General features: G+C 44.3%; 1 protein-coding gene across 1 annotated transcript in view; it reads left to right on the forward strand.

Annotated features, from left to right (window-relative positions):
• DNAJC3 (DnaJ heat shock protein family (Hsp40) member C3) overlaps window positions 1-21394 on the forward strand; it is a 73231-nt gene that overhangs the window by 5587 nt on the left and 46250 nt on the right. Inside the window, exons 2-4 of the mRNA XM_030567542.1 lie at window positions 7224-7334; window positions 10758-10882; window positions 13889-13963. Coding sequence (XP_030423402.1) covers window positions 7224-7334; window positions 10758-10882; window positions 13889-13963 — 311 coding nt within the window. The remainder of the gene's footprint in view (window positions 1-7223; window positions 7335-10757; window positions 10883-13888; window positions 13964-21394) is intronic.

Genomic DNA, 21394 nt, shown 5'->3' on the forward strand with positions numbered 1-21394 from the left:
GTTTGACACCTGCAGTCCTCCCCCTCAGGAGTCTCTGACCAGTGCTAGTGACAAGACAGCCTTCTTACAAATCAAAACATTGCTTTGTTCCACTGTTAAAATTAAACAATTAGAAAAAATGATTAAAAAACAGCAAATAGACAGGCTCATGAGCTACTTTAAGTATAGGCTTACCATTCCCTGATGGTGATCTAGTCAGATCTAGTTTTTTCAGACACCCCAGGGGGTCTTGGATGTCAGTCTGTTCCCCTCCAGCATCTTGCCAGCTACTGCCTTACCCAGGGGGTGAAGTAGGGAGCAGGAAAGCGAGTGTGTGTGTGTTTGTCAATCAGTCAGTCTTTATCTAGCAAGAATCTTAATTACTATCAGTTTCTGGGCTTTTGTCCATCTGGACCAAACCGGTGTAGTAAGCTCAGCAAGAGAGCAAATCAGACTCCTCAGAGCCAATAACTCTTCCACTGTCTCATAACAATCCTCCAGTTTTTATGTTGGGCAGCCTGTCTTGGGCCATTGTTTCCTTACAGCACATTATTAAACTAAACCAATGTATTCATACAGAAAACATCCCAGTAACCACGTCAGCATACAGTATTAAAAAATTATTATACAGCTGCTCCATGTCTGTCACAGCTGGCACTCAGGGTTCCATTCTGTGTCCCCTTTCCCCACCCCCTTATGGAGCTGATTGCACTATGATGCTTAGCTCCTTGCAAGTAGGGTTGCCAGGTGTCTGGTTTTCCACTAGAATGCCCAGTCGAATAGAGACCTTGGCAGCTTCCATCAGCACAGTTGATCGGGCTACTAAAAGTCTGGTTGACTGCAGTGGGGCAGGTAGGCTCCATGCCTGGTGGCTCCGTGTGGCTCCTGGGAAGCAGCAGTATGTCTCTGTCTCCTAGGTGGAGCGGCAGCCAGAGGGACTCTGTGTGCTGCCCCTGTCTGCAGGCTCTGCCCCAAGCACTGGCTCCACAGCTACCATTGGCTGGGACCCAGAGGGACGTGCCGCCGCTTCCTGGGAGCTGCACAGACTTCCTCGTCCCCTGGAAATGCCGGAGCTGCCTAAGGTAAGCGCTGCCCAGAGCCCACACCCTGAGCCCCCTCTCGTGCCTCAACCCCATGCCCCTGCCCTTAGCCCCCTCCCACACGCCAGACTTCTTGGCTCCAGGCTTTGGGGACTGTACTTTGGGTGTGGCTGTCCCTGCTCAGTACTTTCATTTGCTTCTATTGTTCTACTGTTGGTATAATTCTCCATCACCACATCTCATATCTGTTGCTTTCAAAATCTTGACAGCATTGGTGTATATGCTGCTTCTTTCAGTTTAACTCTGCTGAAATCCTTGTGCATGTCTTCATCTTCTGTATACTATATTACTGCATGTCTCTTCTTGATAGTTTCCCCAAGTTCCAGTTCTGCAAACTTCTGCATTTATGTAATGCTGCACATTTTTTCTCAGGTATACAAAGAATTATCAAATCAGCCCCATTCTCAAATAATTTCACTGACTTCTCATTTTAGAATCCAGTTCATAATTTTCTTCTTTGATTTATAAAACACTCTCTGGACTTGCTTCTGTGTGTTTCACATCTTGTTTTTCCTCTCTCCCCATCAAAGTTCCTTCTGCTCATCTAGCACTGGGCTCCTCTGTCGCTTCTGACAGTGTGGTTACTGTAGGGAACCGTCCTTCACGTTTCCTGCATTTGGATCAGCCTTATATTTCTCCTTGAATATATTTGTTTGTCCTTGTCTATTCCTTTTAATTTGCCTCTCTCTGCCATGATAGCTGGAATTGTTTTATATACAACTCATCTTAAAATTATTTTGGGAAACTTTATATGAAAGATACTACCCAGAACAAGTAAGTCTTATTGTATAAACTCTATTCTTGGAGCTGTACTGACATGATTGATGATGAATCAGGAACAAAGAAGTGAAGGAAGCTTGTTCAGATTCAAGCACCATTCCAAAGACAGCGAGAAATCAATCTTTTCTAAATTAGAAAGGATAAATCTGGTAGAGAAATGTTGTATTCCTCACGCAAGCAAAATTGAAGTATGAGGACAAGGAGCGGGAGGCCCTGAAAAGTGCTGTCTCCATTTAGAGCTGTGTTATTGTGAAGGACCCTATTTATTATGCAGTTGAATACCTGACCTGCTGCCAGTGTAGTTTTATTGTCAATGAATGTATGTTAATTTCAGTGCGGTTTGTTTGATTCTGCTGTGGTCCATAGCCAAAACTGTCTTTTGATCTCAGTTGAAATGAAATGTGATCCAGTAGAATATCTGACTTTTTGAAAAGGGTTTCACACTAAAGCAAATTTGAAGTGGGACATTCTGTACAAGTGACTCACTTTCACTAATTGTCTCTGTACCATTTGCTGCTGCAGTAGGTATTTATAGTTTAAGAACCTTCTTCCAGTTGACCCAGCATCTGATTGATACTGATACAGAACCCTAGCTTTGTCGACAGGCCCACCTGTCTGGAAGCCCCGTCTGAGTGTTGGACATATGTGTAGTTTTCTTATCTAGTGATGTGTTTGAGGTGTCACTTTTTTGAGTTAGTATTTCAGGCCAGTGAAGTTTTCTCAGTGACCAGATAGAGCAGGTCGGCAGCCTTTCAGAAGCAGTGTTCTGAGTCTTCATTTATCAGAGGGGTAACCATGTTAGTCTGGATCTGTAAAAGCAGCGAAGAATCCTGTGGCACCTTATAGACTAACAGACGTTTTGGAGCATGAGCTTTCGTGGGTGAATACCCACTTCGTCAGATGCATGTAGTGGAAATTTCCAGGGGCAGGTATATATATGCAGGTAAGCTAGAGATAATGAGGTAGTTCAATCAGTGAGGATGAGGCCTTGTTCTAGTAGTTGAGGTGTGAAAACCAAGGGAGGAGAAACTGGTTCTGTAGTTGGCAAGCCATTCGCAGTCTTTGTTTAATCCTGAGCTGATGGTGTCAAATTTGCAGATGAACTGAAGCTCAGCAGTTTCTCTTTGAAGTCTGGTCCTGAAGTTTTTTTGCTGCAGGATGGCCACCTTAAGGTCTGCTATAGTGTGGCCAGGGAGGTTGAAGGGTTCTCCTACAGGTTTTTGTATATTGCCATTCCTAATATCTGATTTGTGTCCATTTATCCTTTTCCGTAGAGACTGTCCAGTTTGGCCGATGTACATAGCAGAGGGGCATTGCAGGCATATGATGGCATATATTACATTGGTGGACGTGCAGGTGAATGAACCGGTGATGATGTGGCTGATCTGGTTAGGTCCTGTGATAGTGTTGCTGGTGTAGATATGTGGGCAGAGCTGGCATCAAGGTTTGTTGCATGGATTGGTTCCTGAGCTAGAGTTACTATGGTGCGGTGTGCAGTTACTGGTGAGAATATGTTTCAGGTTGGTAGGTTGTCTGTGGGCGAGGACTGACCTGCCACCCAAGGCCTGTGAAAGTGTGGGATCATTGTCCAGGATGGGTTGTAGATCCCTGATGATGTGTTGGAGAGGTTTTAGCTGGGGACTATATGTGATGGCCAGTGGAGTCCTGTTGATTGCTTTCTTGGGTTTGTCTTGCAGTAGGAGGCTTCTGGGTACACGTCTGGCTCTGTTGATCTGTTTCCTTATTTCCTCGTGTGGGTATTGTAGTTTTGAGAATGCTTGGTGGAGATTTTGTAGCTGTTGGTCTCTGTCTGAGGGGTTAGAGCAGATGCGGTTGTACCTCAGTGCTTGGCTGTAGACAATGGATTATGTGATGTGCCCGGCATGGAAGCTGGAGGCATGAAGGTAGGCATAGCGGTCGGTAGGTTTTCGGTATAGGGTAGTGTTAATGTGACCATCACTTATTTGCACCGTGGTGTCTAGGAAGGGGACCTCCCGTGTAGATTGGTCCAGGCTGAGGTTGATGGTAGGGTGGAAGCTGTTGAAATCGTGGTGGAATTTTTCCAGAGACTCCTTCCCATGGGTCCAGATGATGCATCAAATTTGAAATAGTTGTGTGTGAGGATAAAGGCACAGAGCTCAGCAGCCAGTTGTGCTGTAGCATCATCAGGGATAGTGTTCCTGACAGCTTGTATTCCATCTGTGTGTGGGATGTTCATGTAGAGAGCCTCTACATCCATGGTGGCTAGGATGGTGTTTTCTGGAAGGTCACCAATGCATTGTAGTTTCCTCAGGAAATCAGTGGTGTCACTGAGATAGCTGGGAGTGATGGTGGCATAGGGTCTGAGTAGAGTCCACATATCCAGACAGTCCTTCAGTGAGAGTGCCAATGCCCATGATGATGGGGCGTCCAGGATTTCTGGGTTTGTGGATCTTGGGTAGTAGATGGAATAACGCTGGTCGGGGCTCTAAGGGTATGTTGAAACTTCAGGACTAGACTTCAAAGAGAAACTGCTGAGCTTCAGTTCATCTGCAAATTTGACACCATCAGCTCAGGATTAAACAAAGACTGCGAATGGCTTGCCAACTACAGAACCAGTTTCTCCTCCCTTGGTTTTCACACCTCAACTACTAGAACAAGGCCTCATCCTCACTGATTGAACTACCTCATTATCTCTAGCTTACCTGCATATATATACCTGCCCCTGGAAATTTCCACTACATGCATCTGACGAAGTGGGTATTCACCCACGAAAGCTCATGCTCCAAAATGTCTGTTAGTCTATAAGATGCCACAGTAGTCTTCATTTATTCACTTTAATTTAAGGTTTCACGTGCCGGTAATACATTTTAACATTTTTTAGGTTTCTCTCTATCAGTCTAAATATAATATAACTAAACTACTGTTGTAGGTAAAGTAAACAAGGTTTTCAAAATGTTTAAGAAGCTTCATTTAAAATTAAATTAAAATGCTGATCTTAAGCCGCTGGCCTGCTCAGCCCGCTCCCGGCCTGGGGTTCCATTCACCTAGGTTGGCAGCGGGCTGAGCAGGGCCTGCGGCCGGAACCCCAGACCGGCAGCGGACCGTGCTGCTCAGCCCGCTGCCGGTCTAGGGTTTCGTCTGCTGGCTCCTGCCAGCCAGGGTCCCGGCTGCTGGCCCCGCTCAGCCCGCTGCCAGTCTGAGGTCCCGGCCCCGCCCACACAAAGTGGGTACCTATCTTCTCCCTGGTTCTGACCCATTCTCTTCCCCTCTCTCTCTCTGCACTGAGCTGAAGGCGGTGGTGCACTGAGCACAGGGCTGGGGGTGAAGGAGCAGGCTGGGGGTTGGAGTGCAGGGTCTGGCCAGGAGCTAGAATGAGGGTGGGGGCTCAGGGTTGGGACAGGAGGTTTGGGTGTGGAGCGCTTACTTGGGCAGCTCCCGTTTGGGGCAAGAGGTGCAGTTGGGAATGTGGAGGTATGTGTGCAGGAGCTCCCATTTGGTGCTCAGGGTGGGGGGTGGGGATGTGGGAGGTGCAAGAGTCAGGGCATGGGGTATGGGGAGGCTGGGTATGTGTGGAGGGTGCAGGAGTCGGGGATGAGGTCGTGAGGGGGATGCAGGGAGCTGGGTGCAGGGGTCAGAGCAGAGGGCTGGGGGCCTGTGAGGGGGTGCAGGAGATGGGGCATGGGGTGTTGGGGGCCTGGGGTCCGGCTTAGCCCGCTGCCGGGAGCCTGGCAGGCAGCAGCATGCCATTAAAAATTGGCTCGCGTGCCATAGGTTGCCGACCCCTGAGATAGAGAGAGGAGATTTGTTGGTAGGAGGGGATCAGCTGGAAAGAGCCATGGAGTAGAGCTACTTCAGCAGCGTAATGAGGAAGCACAGCCCATATTCCCAGTTGACGATCTGGTTTGCAGAACGTCCATTTACAAAGAGGCCAGAATCTTGTTTTTAAACAGAGTGGCTTTTCTCTCCAAGAGACTTCTCTCTCCCTTTCTCTGTTCCAAATTTTGAGAGAGCAGCCATCATTCAACTTTAGAAATTGCCATACTGGCTCTGACCACTTGTTCATCCATTGCTGCATCCTGTCTCTGAAACTGACTAGTATTGGATGTTCCAGAGGAGGCATAAGAAATTGTGTGGTTAATAATTATGAAATAACTTGCTCATAGGGGAAGTTTCTCCCCATTTTTGCCAGATATTCTTATGCCCTGAGACATTAGTGTTTAATTTTCCTCATGTTCTAAAGCCTCTCTTATGTAGCTGTGGATGTCATACATACATACAGATGTCTAAACCTTTTCTAAAGATAGAAGAATGAAGGACAGTCAAATTAAAAGGAAACACGTTTAAAAGTGGATGTAAGAAAATGTGTTTCACCATTACACATGTTGGGCTTGATCCCGCACCATGCAGTTGATTGGAGTTTCACCATTGATTTCAGTGGAAGCAGGATTAGATACAGAGTCTCTGCAGCAATAACAATTATAAATTCAGATTTATACTGTAAGAATTATTCCATTGAAAGTGCTTGGCTTTGTTCACATTTCATAATACACTAGGGGCTGACAGGTCTCTTGTACAACCTTGCTCTATAGGAGTTAACTGTACTTGAATATTACATGTAGAAAGTTTGACTCCTGGCAAACAGTTTGTCTTGGAATTTGAAAGACTGTTCTCATCAGTGTTTGTTTAAATTCCATTTATAATATCAAAATATGCATGATAACCTGTATTTAGGACTTGAATTTGTAAAAATTCTTAAATAAAAGAGCATAAAATAAAGTTAAGGGGAACTTCAAAAATTTCTGTGTGGATAGTCACTGAAGAGACTACGAAGTTATCCATCACACTCTCACAATCAGGTTATTGAACTAAATTTAATATTAAAAAATAACTGCTTATGTTTATTCTGTTATGCACAGTATGTGATCCTTGTATTTAGGACTTTAATTACAACAGGAGAGGACAATGTATTTTGCTACCTTATTTGGATATAGAGAAACTTGTGTGTGCAAAAGCTAGGTAGAATGTAGCTAGGGATGCATATTCAACAACTGCTTTTAAAATGGTGACTTACAGTATTTAGACTTTCTTCATTATAACTAGATCTTTGGAGGTGGAGGGGAAGAAGAGTTAAAAGTCTGAAAGGAAACTAAGATATTGTCTCAGTATTGAGCAATGTAGCATTTTGTTTTCATGTGCTTCTCTATCAGCCATATATTTTTTGGGTAGGGAGCTCTTGCCTGGTAACAAAAGATGAACTGTCCCTTATGATTTTTATGTATTATGGAGGGAGGGAGAGAGAGAACACTCTATCCATTCTTTTTTGGTAGTGTCAACTTTGTGAGAATCAAACTGCGATTAAAAATGTTGACCCTTCTATTTTAGGAGTCGAATGTGGAATAAATGCTGAAGTAGAAAAACAACTTGAAATGGGCAAGAAGTTATTGGCAGCCGGACAGCTAGCTGATGCCTTGTCTCACTTCCATGCTGCTATAGGTGTGTATCTGAAGATAAAATTATTTGACTGTGCTTGTGGTGCAGGATTTTTGTATTGAAATGCTCTATCCTTCACTCTTCCTCATAATTTGCTTAATTAATAAGCCCCCAAGTCACAATGTGTGGGTGGACTGCCATGCCCATGTGAGACCACATGGAGCCCTGCTGACCTCATGGATGCAGCAAATGGAACCCCATATGGGTGTGGAAAATTCTAGGATCAAGGCTCAAACCTAGAACAGCCGTAGAGTATGTGAACACCAAGCCTGGGAGGTGTTGCAAAGCATGAGGCAAACTAAGTGCTTGTAACCACCTGGATTAGTATAATTCAGTGGTGCACAACAGTATTACATAGGAGGGCACATAAACCTAAGCACAATGTTGTGTAGGCCAAACAGATTTTACATTCTTTAATAAGATTTACTCACCTGTATTGATTTATATTTTAAGTGCAGCTTGTTTTGCATGTATTTAGATAGACAATACTGTACCTAGAAACAGATTATTTACCCACTTGTATAAACATGATGACAAAAAGCTAAAGAACCTGCTGTTAGTATATTGTTTTGAAGCAGGCTGTGGGCCTTATGAAATGTTCTGGTGGGCCGTGTATGGTCCATAGGCCTCAGGTTGGGCACCCTAGGTATAATCAGACAACATGTTTCTGTTATTGTCTTAGCAAAATTAGAAAAGAAAACCAAGTTAACAACAAAGAAAAAGGGGGGGGCTGTGTGGGAAGGTGGGGTGAGATGCAGAGGGACTTATCCCTGTTTTCTTCCTCTACCCACCCCTCCAGCCCCATTTAAAAAAAAATCAAGCATATACTTTTAAAAAATACTACATATTCCTTGGGTGGGGTAATCTTCCTGATTTATGAGAAACTGTACAGGTCTGTCTCATCTTACGCTGGGGTTACGCTCCACAGTCAGTGTGTAAAGCGAAAATTGCGTATAGTCAAAATTACATTGAGTGTAATGGCGAGTGGAATCGCCCGCACTACAGAAACAGTATTTAAATCTTTTTCTTTTTTTGTCCTTGTTTTTGCCAACCGCATAAAGCTGAAATCGCGCATGTTAAATGCGCCTAAGATGCGACAGACCTGTAAAGTGTTTTGGGACTTACATTCCAGTACTAATTTAATTTTTTCATAACTTTTAAATTCACGCACATATCCATTGGTGGAGTGGAAGACACGGACTGTTGCAAGTTCATACATTTTGAGTATGTTCATTGCTTGGGTTGAATGCAGACTTGTGCTTTGGAATGTTATAATCTTAAATCTGCTATTAGTTAGGGTGACTAGATGTCCAATTTTTAAAGGGACAGTCCCGTACGTAAGCCCTCCTGCAGGTGTCCCGACTTTTCATTAAAAACGGGCAAATTGTATTTTCTATCTATTTCCCTACACACTCATCAGTACTGGTGGGTCCTGCTGCTGGCAGGTCCCTGTTTGCTTACTGCCCGCCTAGCAGTGGTGTGGGGTGTGTGTGTGTGTCCTGTGGCCGACGAGGGGGGTGGGTGTGCAAGGCTAGTGGTGGGGCAAAGCTGCAGTGCATGGGGCCGACTGCTGGTCCATGCTGCATGCTGGCTCTTGGCCAGCAGGGCCCTGCCTTCCTCCCTGTTTCCAAGTGGCATTGGCTGGGTGCTGCAAGCTGCGATGGCTGGTGAGTGTGGGCAGGCACCAGCTGGTTACATGTCGCCTCTGCTGCCCATCTATCATCCATGATTCCCCCTCTTGCTGTCTTCTCCATGTTTTGCTCCTTTAAACCCCAGCCTCGCTGCTCCTCCATATCTCCCCCTGTGGGGTGTGTCCTGCTCCCAGCGCTGTGCAGAGAAACAACCCCTGGTCGGAATGCTCAGCTCATGAACAGCCCGGGCGGCAGGCTCTTTCTTTCCCCCGCTGTCTCTGGCTGGGCTGGTGCCCTGGGAAAGCTCAAGACCCTCTGGCCCGGGGTGCTGGCTACGGGGAGACAAGCCCTGCATGTGCCAAAGCCCTGCACAGTGCTGGCATGGGGAAGCCTCTCTGCCCCTCAGCTAAGCTCTGGAGTAGGAGGGAGGAGAGGGGAGAAGCATTTTCCAAACTGTTCCCGCCCCGACCCGGCAGGCTCCACAGCAGCCCCTGGGGGAGGGGCTTAGCACCCACTTTACTTGCCCCCCTGCCACCCTGGGTTGTGCCCTCAGGGAGCGTGGAGCTGCTCCATCCCCTAGGCACCCTCCACTGCTGAGCCACCTCTCTGGCTGGGTTTGCTGATGCCCCTGCAGTCAGGTTCCCTGGGCCCTGATGCACAATGCATCCTTAGGGATTAACCCCTTCCAGCCTGCGCTATAGCCAGGGGACAGGGCGAGGCTGGGTTATGTCGGTGGGCAGCAGCAGTCTGGAGGCGTTATCTGCCTTCCAACGCTGTGTGGGCAGGAAGGGACAAGCTGCTTCCAGCCATGGGGGAGCCAGGGGGAGAAGATGAGCTCTACAAAGACTTGGGCTAGGTCATCTCCTCCCTTCCTCCCCCCGCCCCCTGTGGTTGGAAGCCGCTCCAGTCCCTTCTGTATTGCTCAGTGCTGAAACGCTGCTGCTGGTCACGTTCTGGTATGAATCCTGGCAGAGAGGGTTAGTTTGGTCAGTGTCGTTCTCTCCTCTCTCCCCCCCCCACCCTCGGTGTGAGAGAGGTGTACGGGAGTGTGTGTGTGTCACCTCTCCCCGGGGGGCGGGTGGGTAGGGGTGTGTGTGAACCAGCTAGGCAGTATTTCTTTTTAACAGCAACAAAGAGTCCTGTGGCACCTTATAGACTAACAAATATATTGGAGCATAAGCTTTCGTGGGTGAATACCCACTTCGTCAGATACATGTAATGGAAATTTCCAGAGGCAGGAATAAATATGCAGGCAAGAATCAGTCTAGAGATAACGAGGTTAGTTTTAACAGGCTTGGTCAACTTCATGTTAATTTGAATGTTTGTAAATTATAAAGTTATGAAAACATTGGACTATTTATAATAATGTTGGTCATTAGTGGAATAATGTGTATGCCGCCTTTATTTTGTGCATCCAGTATCAAATGTAGGGACCATGGCAAACAGTAAAAGCATTAAATACGCATCCAAAAGTAGGCCTGCAATTTGAGATAAAAAGGTTTAGTATGTTTTAGCTTAACTCCACTGCAGAGCTGAAATATCCTTACACGTTCACCTTCAAAACCCTTAGTAATGTTGCTAATATATGTTCACAACCTCTCTATTGTCAATAATGTTAACATAAGCAAATTACATGAGATGTAAAATATTACTGTGTACAAATGCTACTTTTGCTAATTGTTAAATATAATTGTCAAATTGCTTAAAATCAGGCAATGCCGCTATTATGATTGCAGCTTAGTTGTACCCAAATTACATTGAGGCGATGTTCTGATTATTTCTTCTTTGCTTGCAGAAGGGGACTCTGATAACTACATTGCCTATTATAGAAGAGCTACAGTATATTTGGCCATGGGCAAATCTAAAGCTGCAATTCGTGATTTAAGTAAAGTGGTTGAACTAAAGCAGGATTTCACATCAGTAAGTAATGCTTTTCTCGGGATTCCTTCAAGGTAAAAGAAATGGTGTCCTTTTTGTTTTCCTGTTTTGTTTATAAGGCGCAGTCTTTTTTTTAGCTGGTGGTATAATAAGAGAATTTAATACCCCATATTTCAGGAAGTTTAACATTAGAAACCACAAGATACTAGTGCGTGTACTATATTGACACCCTTACATTAGCTGAGAGAGAGACTAGTCTTGTCTCACTCTAACTTTTAATTTTATACCTGGCCTATAGTAAAATGCCCAAATCCTCTGCTAGCATATCTAAGGGTTTGTAATGAATTATGAGTAAGGCTAAGGCTTTTTTTCATGAGTATTTTTAGTAAAAGTCACAGACAGGTCACAGGCAACAAACAGTCATGGCCTGTGACCTGTCCATGACTTTTACTCAGGCACCACCCCCACAGCTCCATTGTGGTTCCCAGCCAATGAGAGCTGCGAAGCTCTGAGCAGAGGCAGCCCACAGAACTGCCTGGCCATGCCTCCACCAAGCAGCTGAGCAAGGGGGATGTCGTTGCTTCCGGGGAGCCCCCCAGGTAATCCTTGCCCAGAGCCCGCCTTATCCTGTCCCATGCCCCAACCCTCTGCCCCTTCCCATACACAAACTCTGTTGCCTGGGAAGTGTGGCGGGCCATGGGTGCACGGTGGCCCGAGACTGGCCCAGCAGTGGCCAGTGGCGTCTGGCGCAGGGCTGTCTAGCTGTCCCTTCGCCAGGCACATTGGCCGCTGCAGAAGTCATGCAAGTCATGGAAAGTGATGGAATCCATGACTTCCATGATAAACTCGCAGCCTTCACTAAGAGTCATTTATAAGCAGTAAAACTGGTTGCCAAATCAAGAAATAAGTTACTTTTTAGGATATCCGCCTACTTTACCAAACCTCTTAGAGGCTAGTTACTGGGAGATGTCTGAAGTTGGAATTAGCCATTTGACCACCCTCCCTACCTGCTACCCAATTTTTTTGTTCTGAACTGCAGATTATCTCCTCAAATTTTAAAAATAATTATTTGGACAGATTGAGTTGCACACAGTTTGAAAGGTAAAGATAGACTATCTATTTCTCTTAGCAAAAATGATAGTTTATATAATGTTTACAGTGTTGTTGTAGCCATGTTGGTCCCAGGATATTAGAGACACAAGATGGATGAGGCAATACATTTTATTGGACTGACTTCTGTTAGTGAAAGGGACAACTTTTGAGCTTTCTCAGACCTGAAGAGCTCTGTGTAAGTTACTCAGTGTCACAGCTAAATACAAGGTGGAACAGATTGTTATGTAGTTAAATCTGTTCCATCTTGTATGTAGCTGTCACACTCAGAGTACCTTTTCCTGACTGAAGAAAAGCTCTGTGGAGCTTGAAAACTTCTCTCTCACCAACAAAAGTTGGTCCACTAAAAGATATTATGACCCCCCACCTTGTTTGTTTTTATATATTTGTTACTATGACAAATTTGACAAGTTCTCTCCTCTAAGAGATGTATATACTTGTTCATTAGCCCATTCATTTATAAGCCGACCCCCCCCCCCCACCGCTCAAATGGATAGGTAAAATAGCAAAAAACTGTATGACCCTTTCATAAGATGACGCTATATTTCAGGGGTTGGAAAACTTTGGCTCCCGGCCCATCAGGGTAAGCTGCTGGCGGGTCGGGATGTTTTGTTTACCTGGAGCATCTGCAGGCATAGAGCCCCTTAGCTCCCTGAGAGGCTCTATGCCTGCAGACGCTCTAGGTAAACAAAATGACAATGTATTAGATATTCAATTCAATGATTCCATAGAATTAAAATCATCAAATTTTGGTGTAAACCTGTTTATAAGGCGACCCCCGCTCTTTGATGCATCACTTTTTTTTACCAAAAATATTCAGCTTATATACTCGTTCATATGGTAATTTTACAACAAAATTATGCCTTTTTAAATGACCTTGTTCTAGTGAACAAATGGAAAGTTTCTCTTTTCTCTCTTCCCCACCAGATTAAAATATTTGGTATAAGAATATCTTTAAAGTCCCAGGACTAGTTTACAATATTACTAGCAATAATTGTCTTGTAGTCATTAGATTTTTATTTAACTACCTTATTTAAGAAAGGGTGACTGCAAGTCTTAATATAATAGCTCTTCTAAATTAACTGGCATGAAAACTTTCTTATCCTGAATAATCAAATTTCTGTTAGGATCCTTCCAAATAATCTGCACTGACTTTTACAATGGCTTCTGCTAAGAGTCCTCATTAAATTATCAGGTTAATAGAAGTATTAACAATAAGGATTTCCATACTCTTTTGCTGCAATCTGTTGAAAAAGCTGTGAATTAAGAAAATCAAACAGTGTAGCAAATCAACAGTTTTTCTTGGTACAGCCCTCTGATGGAGGGGTTTGGGTGGTAATTGGAGCTATGCCTACATTTGCAATGATGGGTAATTACTGGTCTAAAACCTTGATGTAAAAAGCCATAATCGTTTTTGCTGAAGCTGCTCTTGTAAGAACACAGCATAGCAGGGGTCGGCAACCTTCGGAAGTGCTGTGCCGAGTCTTCATTTATTCACTCTAACTTAAGGTTTCGTGTGCCAGTAATATATCTAACATTTTAGAAGGTCTCTTTCAATAAGTCTATAATATAAAACTAAACTATTGTTGAATGTAAAGTAATATGATTTTTAAAATGTTCAAGAAGCTTCATTTAAAACTAAATTAACATGCAGAGTCCCCCGGACCAGTGGCCAGGACCCGGGCAGTGTGAGTGCCACTGAAAAATCAGCTCACGTGCTGCCTTCGGCACCCTGTTCCATAGGTTGCCTACCCCTGCAGTATAGGAAAGGGATGGAAAGAGGAGACACCTTCATATCTGCTTTTGGTTCAGTTTGCTAGATGGGATGGGGGTGAAATTTTCCATTTTAATAAATTTGGGGAGATTGGGTTTTAATTTTTCTTTTGAATACAAATAAGAACTGAGTAAAGTACAAAAATGGTTACTGTTCCATTTCAGGCAAGATTACAGAGAGGACATTTATTTCTTAAGCAAGGAAAATTTGATGAAGCAGAAGAAGATTTCAAAAATGTGGTAAGTAGAAAGCATAGAAAACTACACTGTTGGCTTTAAATTCAGATTATGAGCCAAGAGCATTTTCTCATAACCTAAATCCATTGTAGACCCGCATACATATGTAGCTGAGTTGCAGACTGCATATTTTTTTAAAGATGTTGCAGCAGAGTTTGAGCTATTTTGTATAAACAAAAAAGTAGTAATAGAGTAATTGTGTATTAACCGTAGCACCTTTTTAATGAAGCTCGCAATACTTTAATTTTTCTGTTATAAAGAAACAGTTCAGTTGCAAATGCCACTACATATAAGATGTTTTCTAAACAATATAATGAAAATAAGGCTGCATTTGTATGGCTAAGTAGATTTCTTCTGTCCCATTTTCTGTATCACTTCAATTATTGCTATGAGAACAATCGTGTAGTGTAGGATTTTGAAAAATATTATTGTCAGGTTTAAACATGTTTTACCACTTCATCATTCTTCCTTGACATCCACACTAGGGGAAAAACTTGTGCCTTCAGAGAGGAAGGAAAGCACAGACTTTACGGTGCAAGCCTGGGACTTTGGAAGATCTAGGTTCAGTTCCTTGTCCACAGACTTCTGGTGTGACCTTTTGCCAAGTTACTCAGTGTTCTGTGCCTCAGTTCTTCAGCTATAAGATGACTTCCTTACCTCATGTGGGTGTTGGGAGGTGCTCAGATACTGCAGGAATGGGGGTCGTACAAGTAGTGTAGAGGGTTTTTTTCCCTAAAAACACTTTTGGTTTATTTTTTATCTTGTCAGGTAAAAGATATTTATAAATCTTGAGCACACTTACAAAAAATGAACTACTTAATCTCAAAATTAACTGCATTTTCATCCTGATATAACATACTAGGGCCTCTTTCTTTTCTTGTCACATCAGGCAGGCTAGGTCTAGGTCGCTGAGCAAATTCCAAAAGATATTGGAATGGCTGTGTTTGCTTTGCTTTTCTCTTATGTAGAATTGTGTATTTTAATGGTCAAGCACTTAAAGCTTTAAGAGAGAGGCAATTTTTATGAGCCAGAGTAAAGAACCCTATAAATATGTGTAACTATATACCATGGTTCCAGCTATGTTCATGAAACGGCGGAAGTACAGAGATTTGATGTTTAACGGAGACCCTTTCCATGAGTGCTTAAGAGAAAAAACCTGGTGGTCATACTCAACGACCCTTAAGTGGTATGGAAGAGAGGAGAGAGATGGTATTACTGTGTTAGCTGAGTGTCTTGTCCTTATAATGGATTTTAATACTATAGTGACTGATTACTGTTTTTGTGTGTGTGTCTGTGTGTGAAATTAATGTTTCTCCAGACGTTTGCTGCTAGCACCACATTTGTTTTTTTTTTTTTTTTTTGGCCACTAAATCAGCAAAACAGTTTTATTCCCATCCAGCTTCAGGAGTCTAGAAAGAGCAACAGAACACAAAGCTTAACTTTACTTTTCAAATCCAGGCTAATATAAAATAAAGTTGCTTGGGCTTAACCTATTGAGTATCATATTAATAAAACTAAATGACTAGCAATTACTGCTGATATGGACCATTATGCTGGAAAAGTACAGTAGTATTAAGCCTATTACAACTAGTTATGAATATCTGTAGAAACCCATTTCAGTTTACTAAAACATTGTCGGAATATGACCATCAAATATTAATTATGAAAATATATACATTTTAAAATATTTGTGAAGTTTCAGACTCCTTTGGTCTCTACAAGGTAGTTGTACTTGTTCTATTTCTTTAGTTTCATAAACAAAACAGATTTGCTTATGTACATATAATCACTTTTACTGTTCTCTGAATTTCTGTTAAAAGCACAAACTTCAATTAATATGGTACAGTATGTCCCTGGCTTTTTTTAACTTAACAAGCTCATAATTGTATAGGATAATTTAGAAATGTTAGTTGAGTGAGTTTTAAGCTGTTTTTAGCTGATGTTCTGTGGTGTGTGGAGGCTGGGAAAGGGGGGAATTACCTAGCTCTCTGAAGCTAGGGGGCTTAGACCAACCTGGTGGTTCTGCCAAACATTCTGTGTAAACTATTAGTCTTATGTGTAGATCATATATAAACTAAACTTCTCAGAAGATGAGGGACATGCTTATCAATACTATACATTTTTTCTGTTGGTTTGTTTAGGCATTTGTATGGAAAGTACTTAGATGGATAGTCTTTCTGAATGACTTCCAAGACTTGTGTATGGTAATTCCGCTTTATGACCAGGGGAATGGGGGAATATCTGTTACAATTCATAATTAGAGGGCTGTGACCGTAGCATTAACCAGCTGCTGAGAAACAGAAGAGTAACAAGTTGGCCCTGATGCTGCTGTCCTGAAGGTGTGCTCTTGAATGTGGGTTGGTGCAGTCCAGGGAACCCAAGGAGGACCTTGGGTAACTTTTTCAAAAGCATTTAAGTGACTTCGGAACCTAAAAAAATTTGTGTTTGGAAAATTTACCACTGTCTCTCTCCCCCCTCCCCAGCCCCTTTCCTCCTTTGAAACAACTATTGGTTCACCTTCTAAAGCAATATTCTCCATCTTCCCTTAAACATCATGAGGAAGACCCATATCTCTCGGTCAGAATGTCCTCAACAAGGGCACAGTTGTCACAGAACTCATGGCTCTGTGTCAGGAGTCATATACCACATGAAGGCACCTTCTGACTTTCAGAACAAAGCTTTGGCTCTTTTCCTCATTCGGAAGCTGTTCTGATGGTGGGAAAAGTTTGTGCTTATGCAAACAATGGTATTTTACCAGCAGGAGTGTTGTATAGAGGAACAAGACATTTTCCCTAGCATCCTTGAACTGAGGGGGAACTCTCTTGGCTGATGCAAACCATGGAAATCTGAATGATGACAGGAATGTAGAGCCCCTTTTGATTGCCTATTCTTAAGGAAGTTTTCTCGCTGTGAATCCAAGAAACCAGTCGTTCAGTCCCTCCAGGTGAGGGTAGGGGCTCAGGGGGTGAGTCCCTATCTAGGCTAGTGTCGTGATCTAACTGCTCCCTCCCCTTTACCCTCCTCAGAAACAACCATCCGCTCTTCTTGGGCAGCTAAGCTTCCTCTCTCTCAGGGAACTGTTGCTACACCTTTAAGGGGCGAAGGAGAGAGGAGCAGGAAGACCCTTCTGGATACTACAGTGACAGTAGGGACTGCAGAGACATAAGACCCAGCCTAAATTAGTTCAGTTGGGGTTTGGATGTGCAGGGAAGACACTCTTTTGTGGGGAAGCAACCTCATTTCCCCGTCTCCCCTTAAAAAAAAAACAAAACAACGAACAAAATAGCATGCAGGCTGCTAATTCCTCCCTTCCCTCCTTATAAAATAACTTTTGGCTCTCCTGGGCAGCTCAGATCTCTCCTTTGGAAATGCACTAATGTGTCATTATTAAATATTTATTCTCATGTGGAACCTGTTAAAGCCTATTTCTTGTCTGAATGTGGCAAGACAGAGCCACATGTTACCAAAGGTCCCTAGTTAGCTCTAGAGAATTATTGTTCATTTGGAATGGCTATTCTGTCTCTTTGTACAGCTCCAAGGCTTTGAATAGTCAGCAGGGTTCCTCAGATGCTTCATATCTAATATTTCTGTTGTTCTTGTTAGCAGCCACACAATGAAAGTCACTATGAAAAGGGTTGGAGGAGAGGTCAGCATCCTCTTCTGGGCCCTGATCCAGCACTGCACTTAGTCAAGCATGTGATTAATTGTATTGAGATATATATGGGAATATTGATGTGTTAAGTGGTTTGCAGGATCAGACACTCTCTGAAAAGGGAGGCTTCATCAAGTCACATGGTACCTTTCTCCATGTGTCTTTCAGCCTTCCCAGAAGAATACTCTAGCACTGATGTGAAAAAAGTCTTTCCAAAAGCAGATGGGTGATAAGTGACAGATACCAAGTTTGCTGCACCTGAGTCGTGCAAAAACCGAGAAACTACTGCAAAGGGCCTTGCTGACAGACTTGTTTAAACTGATTCCAGTTGTGAACATTTCACTGTTAAGCACCAACTAGTATATGTGGACTGCAGTGAACATATTGTGAATAGAGATGTTCTGTCTCTTAGAGATGAATTTTGGATTTTTGAGCATGGAGGAATTATATTTAAAAGCCATAAATGGAAGATTCTATAGTTTCACTAGGTGTCAGCAAAGACTAACCAACTTTGAATGTTGGTGTACTTAGAATTTTTTTATATTTTCCTAATTTAGCACAGGCTTCAGTTACAAATATGTCACAGTATTTATCCATGGTCATCCAGTGTGTGTGTAGGAGGTCTGTTTTAGTTGTGGATGGAGCAAACAGTCCTCGTCTAGTCCAATACAAATGCTAACACCATTATTTCAGGCAGCATGAGAGCAGAGATACCCGAAGTGCTATCGTCTGTTTCTCAGTCTGAGAGGTGCACCCCATGTTGACATTAGACTAGGCCCCCAAATTATTTACACTGTAGTAAAAATGGTAGCAGCAAATAGAGAAGGCAATCTAATGTGCAGCTTTTTGGAGAGTGCCATTCTTCCCCTCCTTTGTAGTAATCTAGCATTATTGTAAATATCGTAGATGAGAAATGGGGAAGGGAATTTAGTTAATTAGTCAGTGCAGGACTTTACTTTAGAGGATATTCTAGTGGTGTTCCTCTCAAATTTTAGTAACTCAAACAATGGGGTTCTCTGCCATTTTCCTTGAGACTGTTCCACAGCCTAACAGATCTGCCTGTTAGATGATTTTCCTTCCATCCCACTGATATTCAGCCTGAATTTTTGTTTGCTCAATGTCATTCCATTACTCCTTGGACCTGCAGAAACTGTTCCTCTCCCTATGCTTGGCAGCCTATTGCTGCTTGGACTAGGCATACTGCAGTTTGTCTCTTGCAGCTCTACAGTACAGAGGCCCTCCCACTCGGACTGTGTCCTTGCTTTTAACATTCACAAATGGCTTCCTCTATCTACAATGTCACTGTAAAGCACACAACTCAATCTAGTCCATTCACTTTCTCTTTAGCATTTAAACACCTTTGTACTTATAAATTTCTTCCAATAAGGATCCTAGATCCCAACCCACTTAGATATGAGAGATCCCCCCTCACCCTCTCCATTCTCTAGGTACAAGCCATACCTTCTTCTCTATAGCTAGGTACACAGGCTATGATATTACATGTTCCACACGGAGAAATTAATTGACCTGTACATTCAATATGCTGCTTTAATTGTTAATTTCAACATGTGAAAAAGGAGTTGCAGTACTTGCACACATGTCTGCGAGGTTGAAATCATAGTCTGACCAGGTACAGAAGCATAGTAAAAGCTTGTGAGTGAAACCCAAACTTTGGATTTTTTGACTCTTCAACATTTGTGCTCTAATGAAACATTGTGTATATAATATTTAGAAGTGGCAGAATTTTATTTTTATTTTTTATAATTTTGACAGGTTTAAACATAACCATTTTTTCAAATTTTTTTTAAATTTTTGTAGTTGTGGGGAAACTTGTGGTGGGGCTCAGATATGGTTGTTTGTCAGAGAATGATTATTTAATGATGGTAGTTTTGAGTTTCAAAAAGTGGTAAAGCTTTATAACCACTAGAACACAACTTGTCAAAATATGCAAATTAAACATCCTTAAATCAAACTCTAAGTTCTCAAGCAGATTTCTTACTTGACCTATCAGTAATTTTGATGATTATCAATGGAAATATTTTTTAATTAGTTTTGCGTAATGTGGTGAAATTGATGTTTCTTCTTCGAGTGATTGCTCATATCCATTCTAGTTAGGTGCAGGCCGTGCGTGCACGTTAGTCGGAAGATTTTTACCCTAGCAACTCCGGTGGGTCGGCGGTCGCCCCCTGGAGTGGGGCCGCTATGGTGCCTGATATATACCCCCTGCCGGCCTGTCCGTTTCCTCAGTTCCTTCTTACCGCCGTGTCGGTCGTTGGCACTGTGGAGCGCGGCATAGCTGTCCCTCCACATACCTAGCTTCTCCTTGTTCACTTGTTGTTTATAGTTATCGTTAGTGTATAGAGTATTTAGTTCATAGTTGTCAATTAGTTACTGTATATAGTTCAGCGGGTTCTGGCTCTAGCCCTTCCCTGTGCCCGGGCTCATGCCCGGTTCGCCGGGATTCAGCTGTGCTCGGCCCTGCAAAAAGCCGATGCCCATGAGCGATCCCCACGACGCCTGCCTAAAGTGCCTGGGGAATCGCACATATCTGAGAAGTGCTGCATTTGTAAGGCCTTCAAGCCGCGGACCAAGAAAGAGAGAGAACATTGTTCGAAGACTCTCCTTAGGGAGGCAGCTCTTAACCCTCCTTCCTCGGCAACCGATGCCGACATCCGCGCCGGCACCGGACCGCGCTGACACCGCGAAGACGCCTCGGCACCGGCCTTCCCCGGCGCAGGGTCCCGACAGAAGAATATCAGTGGTCTCTTCTCCTGTGAAGCAGACTCGTGCGGACTGCCCGCGCCGACTCCTGCCGCGGCCCCGACGCCGTGATACCGTCGACTCCGGGCCCGAGAAGTCCGTTGAGTCCGGTCTTGGTGAGCTCCCCGGTGAGACCCATGGTCGAGCTGACAGTCCCCTCTACGCCAGAGACATTCTTGTCAGCCAGGGACCTGATTGCAATGACCGGAGTCTGCTCTGGCCTCAACCCCCGGCACCGCCGGTGCGGGTTCTTCAATCTAGAGGCAAGCCAGGAGCCATGAGACCTCCGTCCCTGGAGTCGACGGGCTGGCACTGATCTCCACCTAGGTCCCGGCACCGCTCCAGGTCCCGTGGAAGATCTCGATCGAGGCGCCACTCGCAGTCCCGGCACTGCTCAGCATGGCGGTACCAGTCGTACTCACGGCGCAGATCCACCTCCCGGTACTCTCTGCACCGTTCCGGTTCTAGTCATCACTACCAGCACTGAGACTCCCGCAGCCGCTCGCACTGTCGGCGTTCCCGATCCCGGTCGACCTCCTGGCACCGAGCTGGTGGCAGGTCCTGGTCGCGATCTCGGCACTGTTATGACTCCTGGTACTGGTCTCTGGCACCGAGGAGGTCTCCATCAATGGGGGTGAGGGGCCCATACCAACCTCGTTCGCCCCCTCCCCCCGGCCGTCCCGCCAGCCGTCTGTGTCCTCCCAGGCGAATAGTCTATATGCCCCGGACACGGATGTACCTACCACCTTGTTCCACGAACCCCAGCCTCAAGAGCATGGACCGCAGCAGTGGGGGTTCTGGACGCCTTGGGCGTACCATCAAGCCCAAGGCCTTCAGCCGGGTCCCTCACGTTCCAATGTCTCGGAGCACAGAGTTCCTGAGGCCACGATTTCCCATCCTCCTCCCCCTCCCATGGAGGAAAGGTTGTCCCAGCCTCAAGACTCTGAACCCCCTGCGGAGTCGGATGCAGTCCTTCAGGCAGAGCCCTCCGCAGACCCGCTTCTCCCAGGTCTCTCCTCTTC

Source organism: Gopherus evgoodei, chromosome 1 (genome assembly GCF_007399415.2).
Source record: "Gopherus evgoodei ecotype Sinaloan lineage chromosome 1, rGopEvg1_v1.p, whole genome shotgun sequence".
NCBI lineage: Eukaryota > Metazoa > Chordata > Testudines > Testudinidae > Gopherus > Gopherus evgoodei.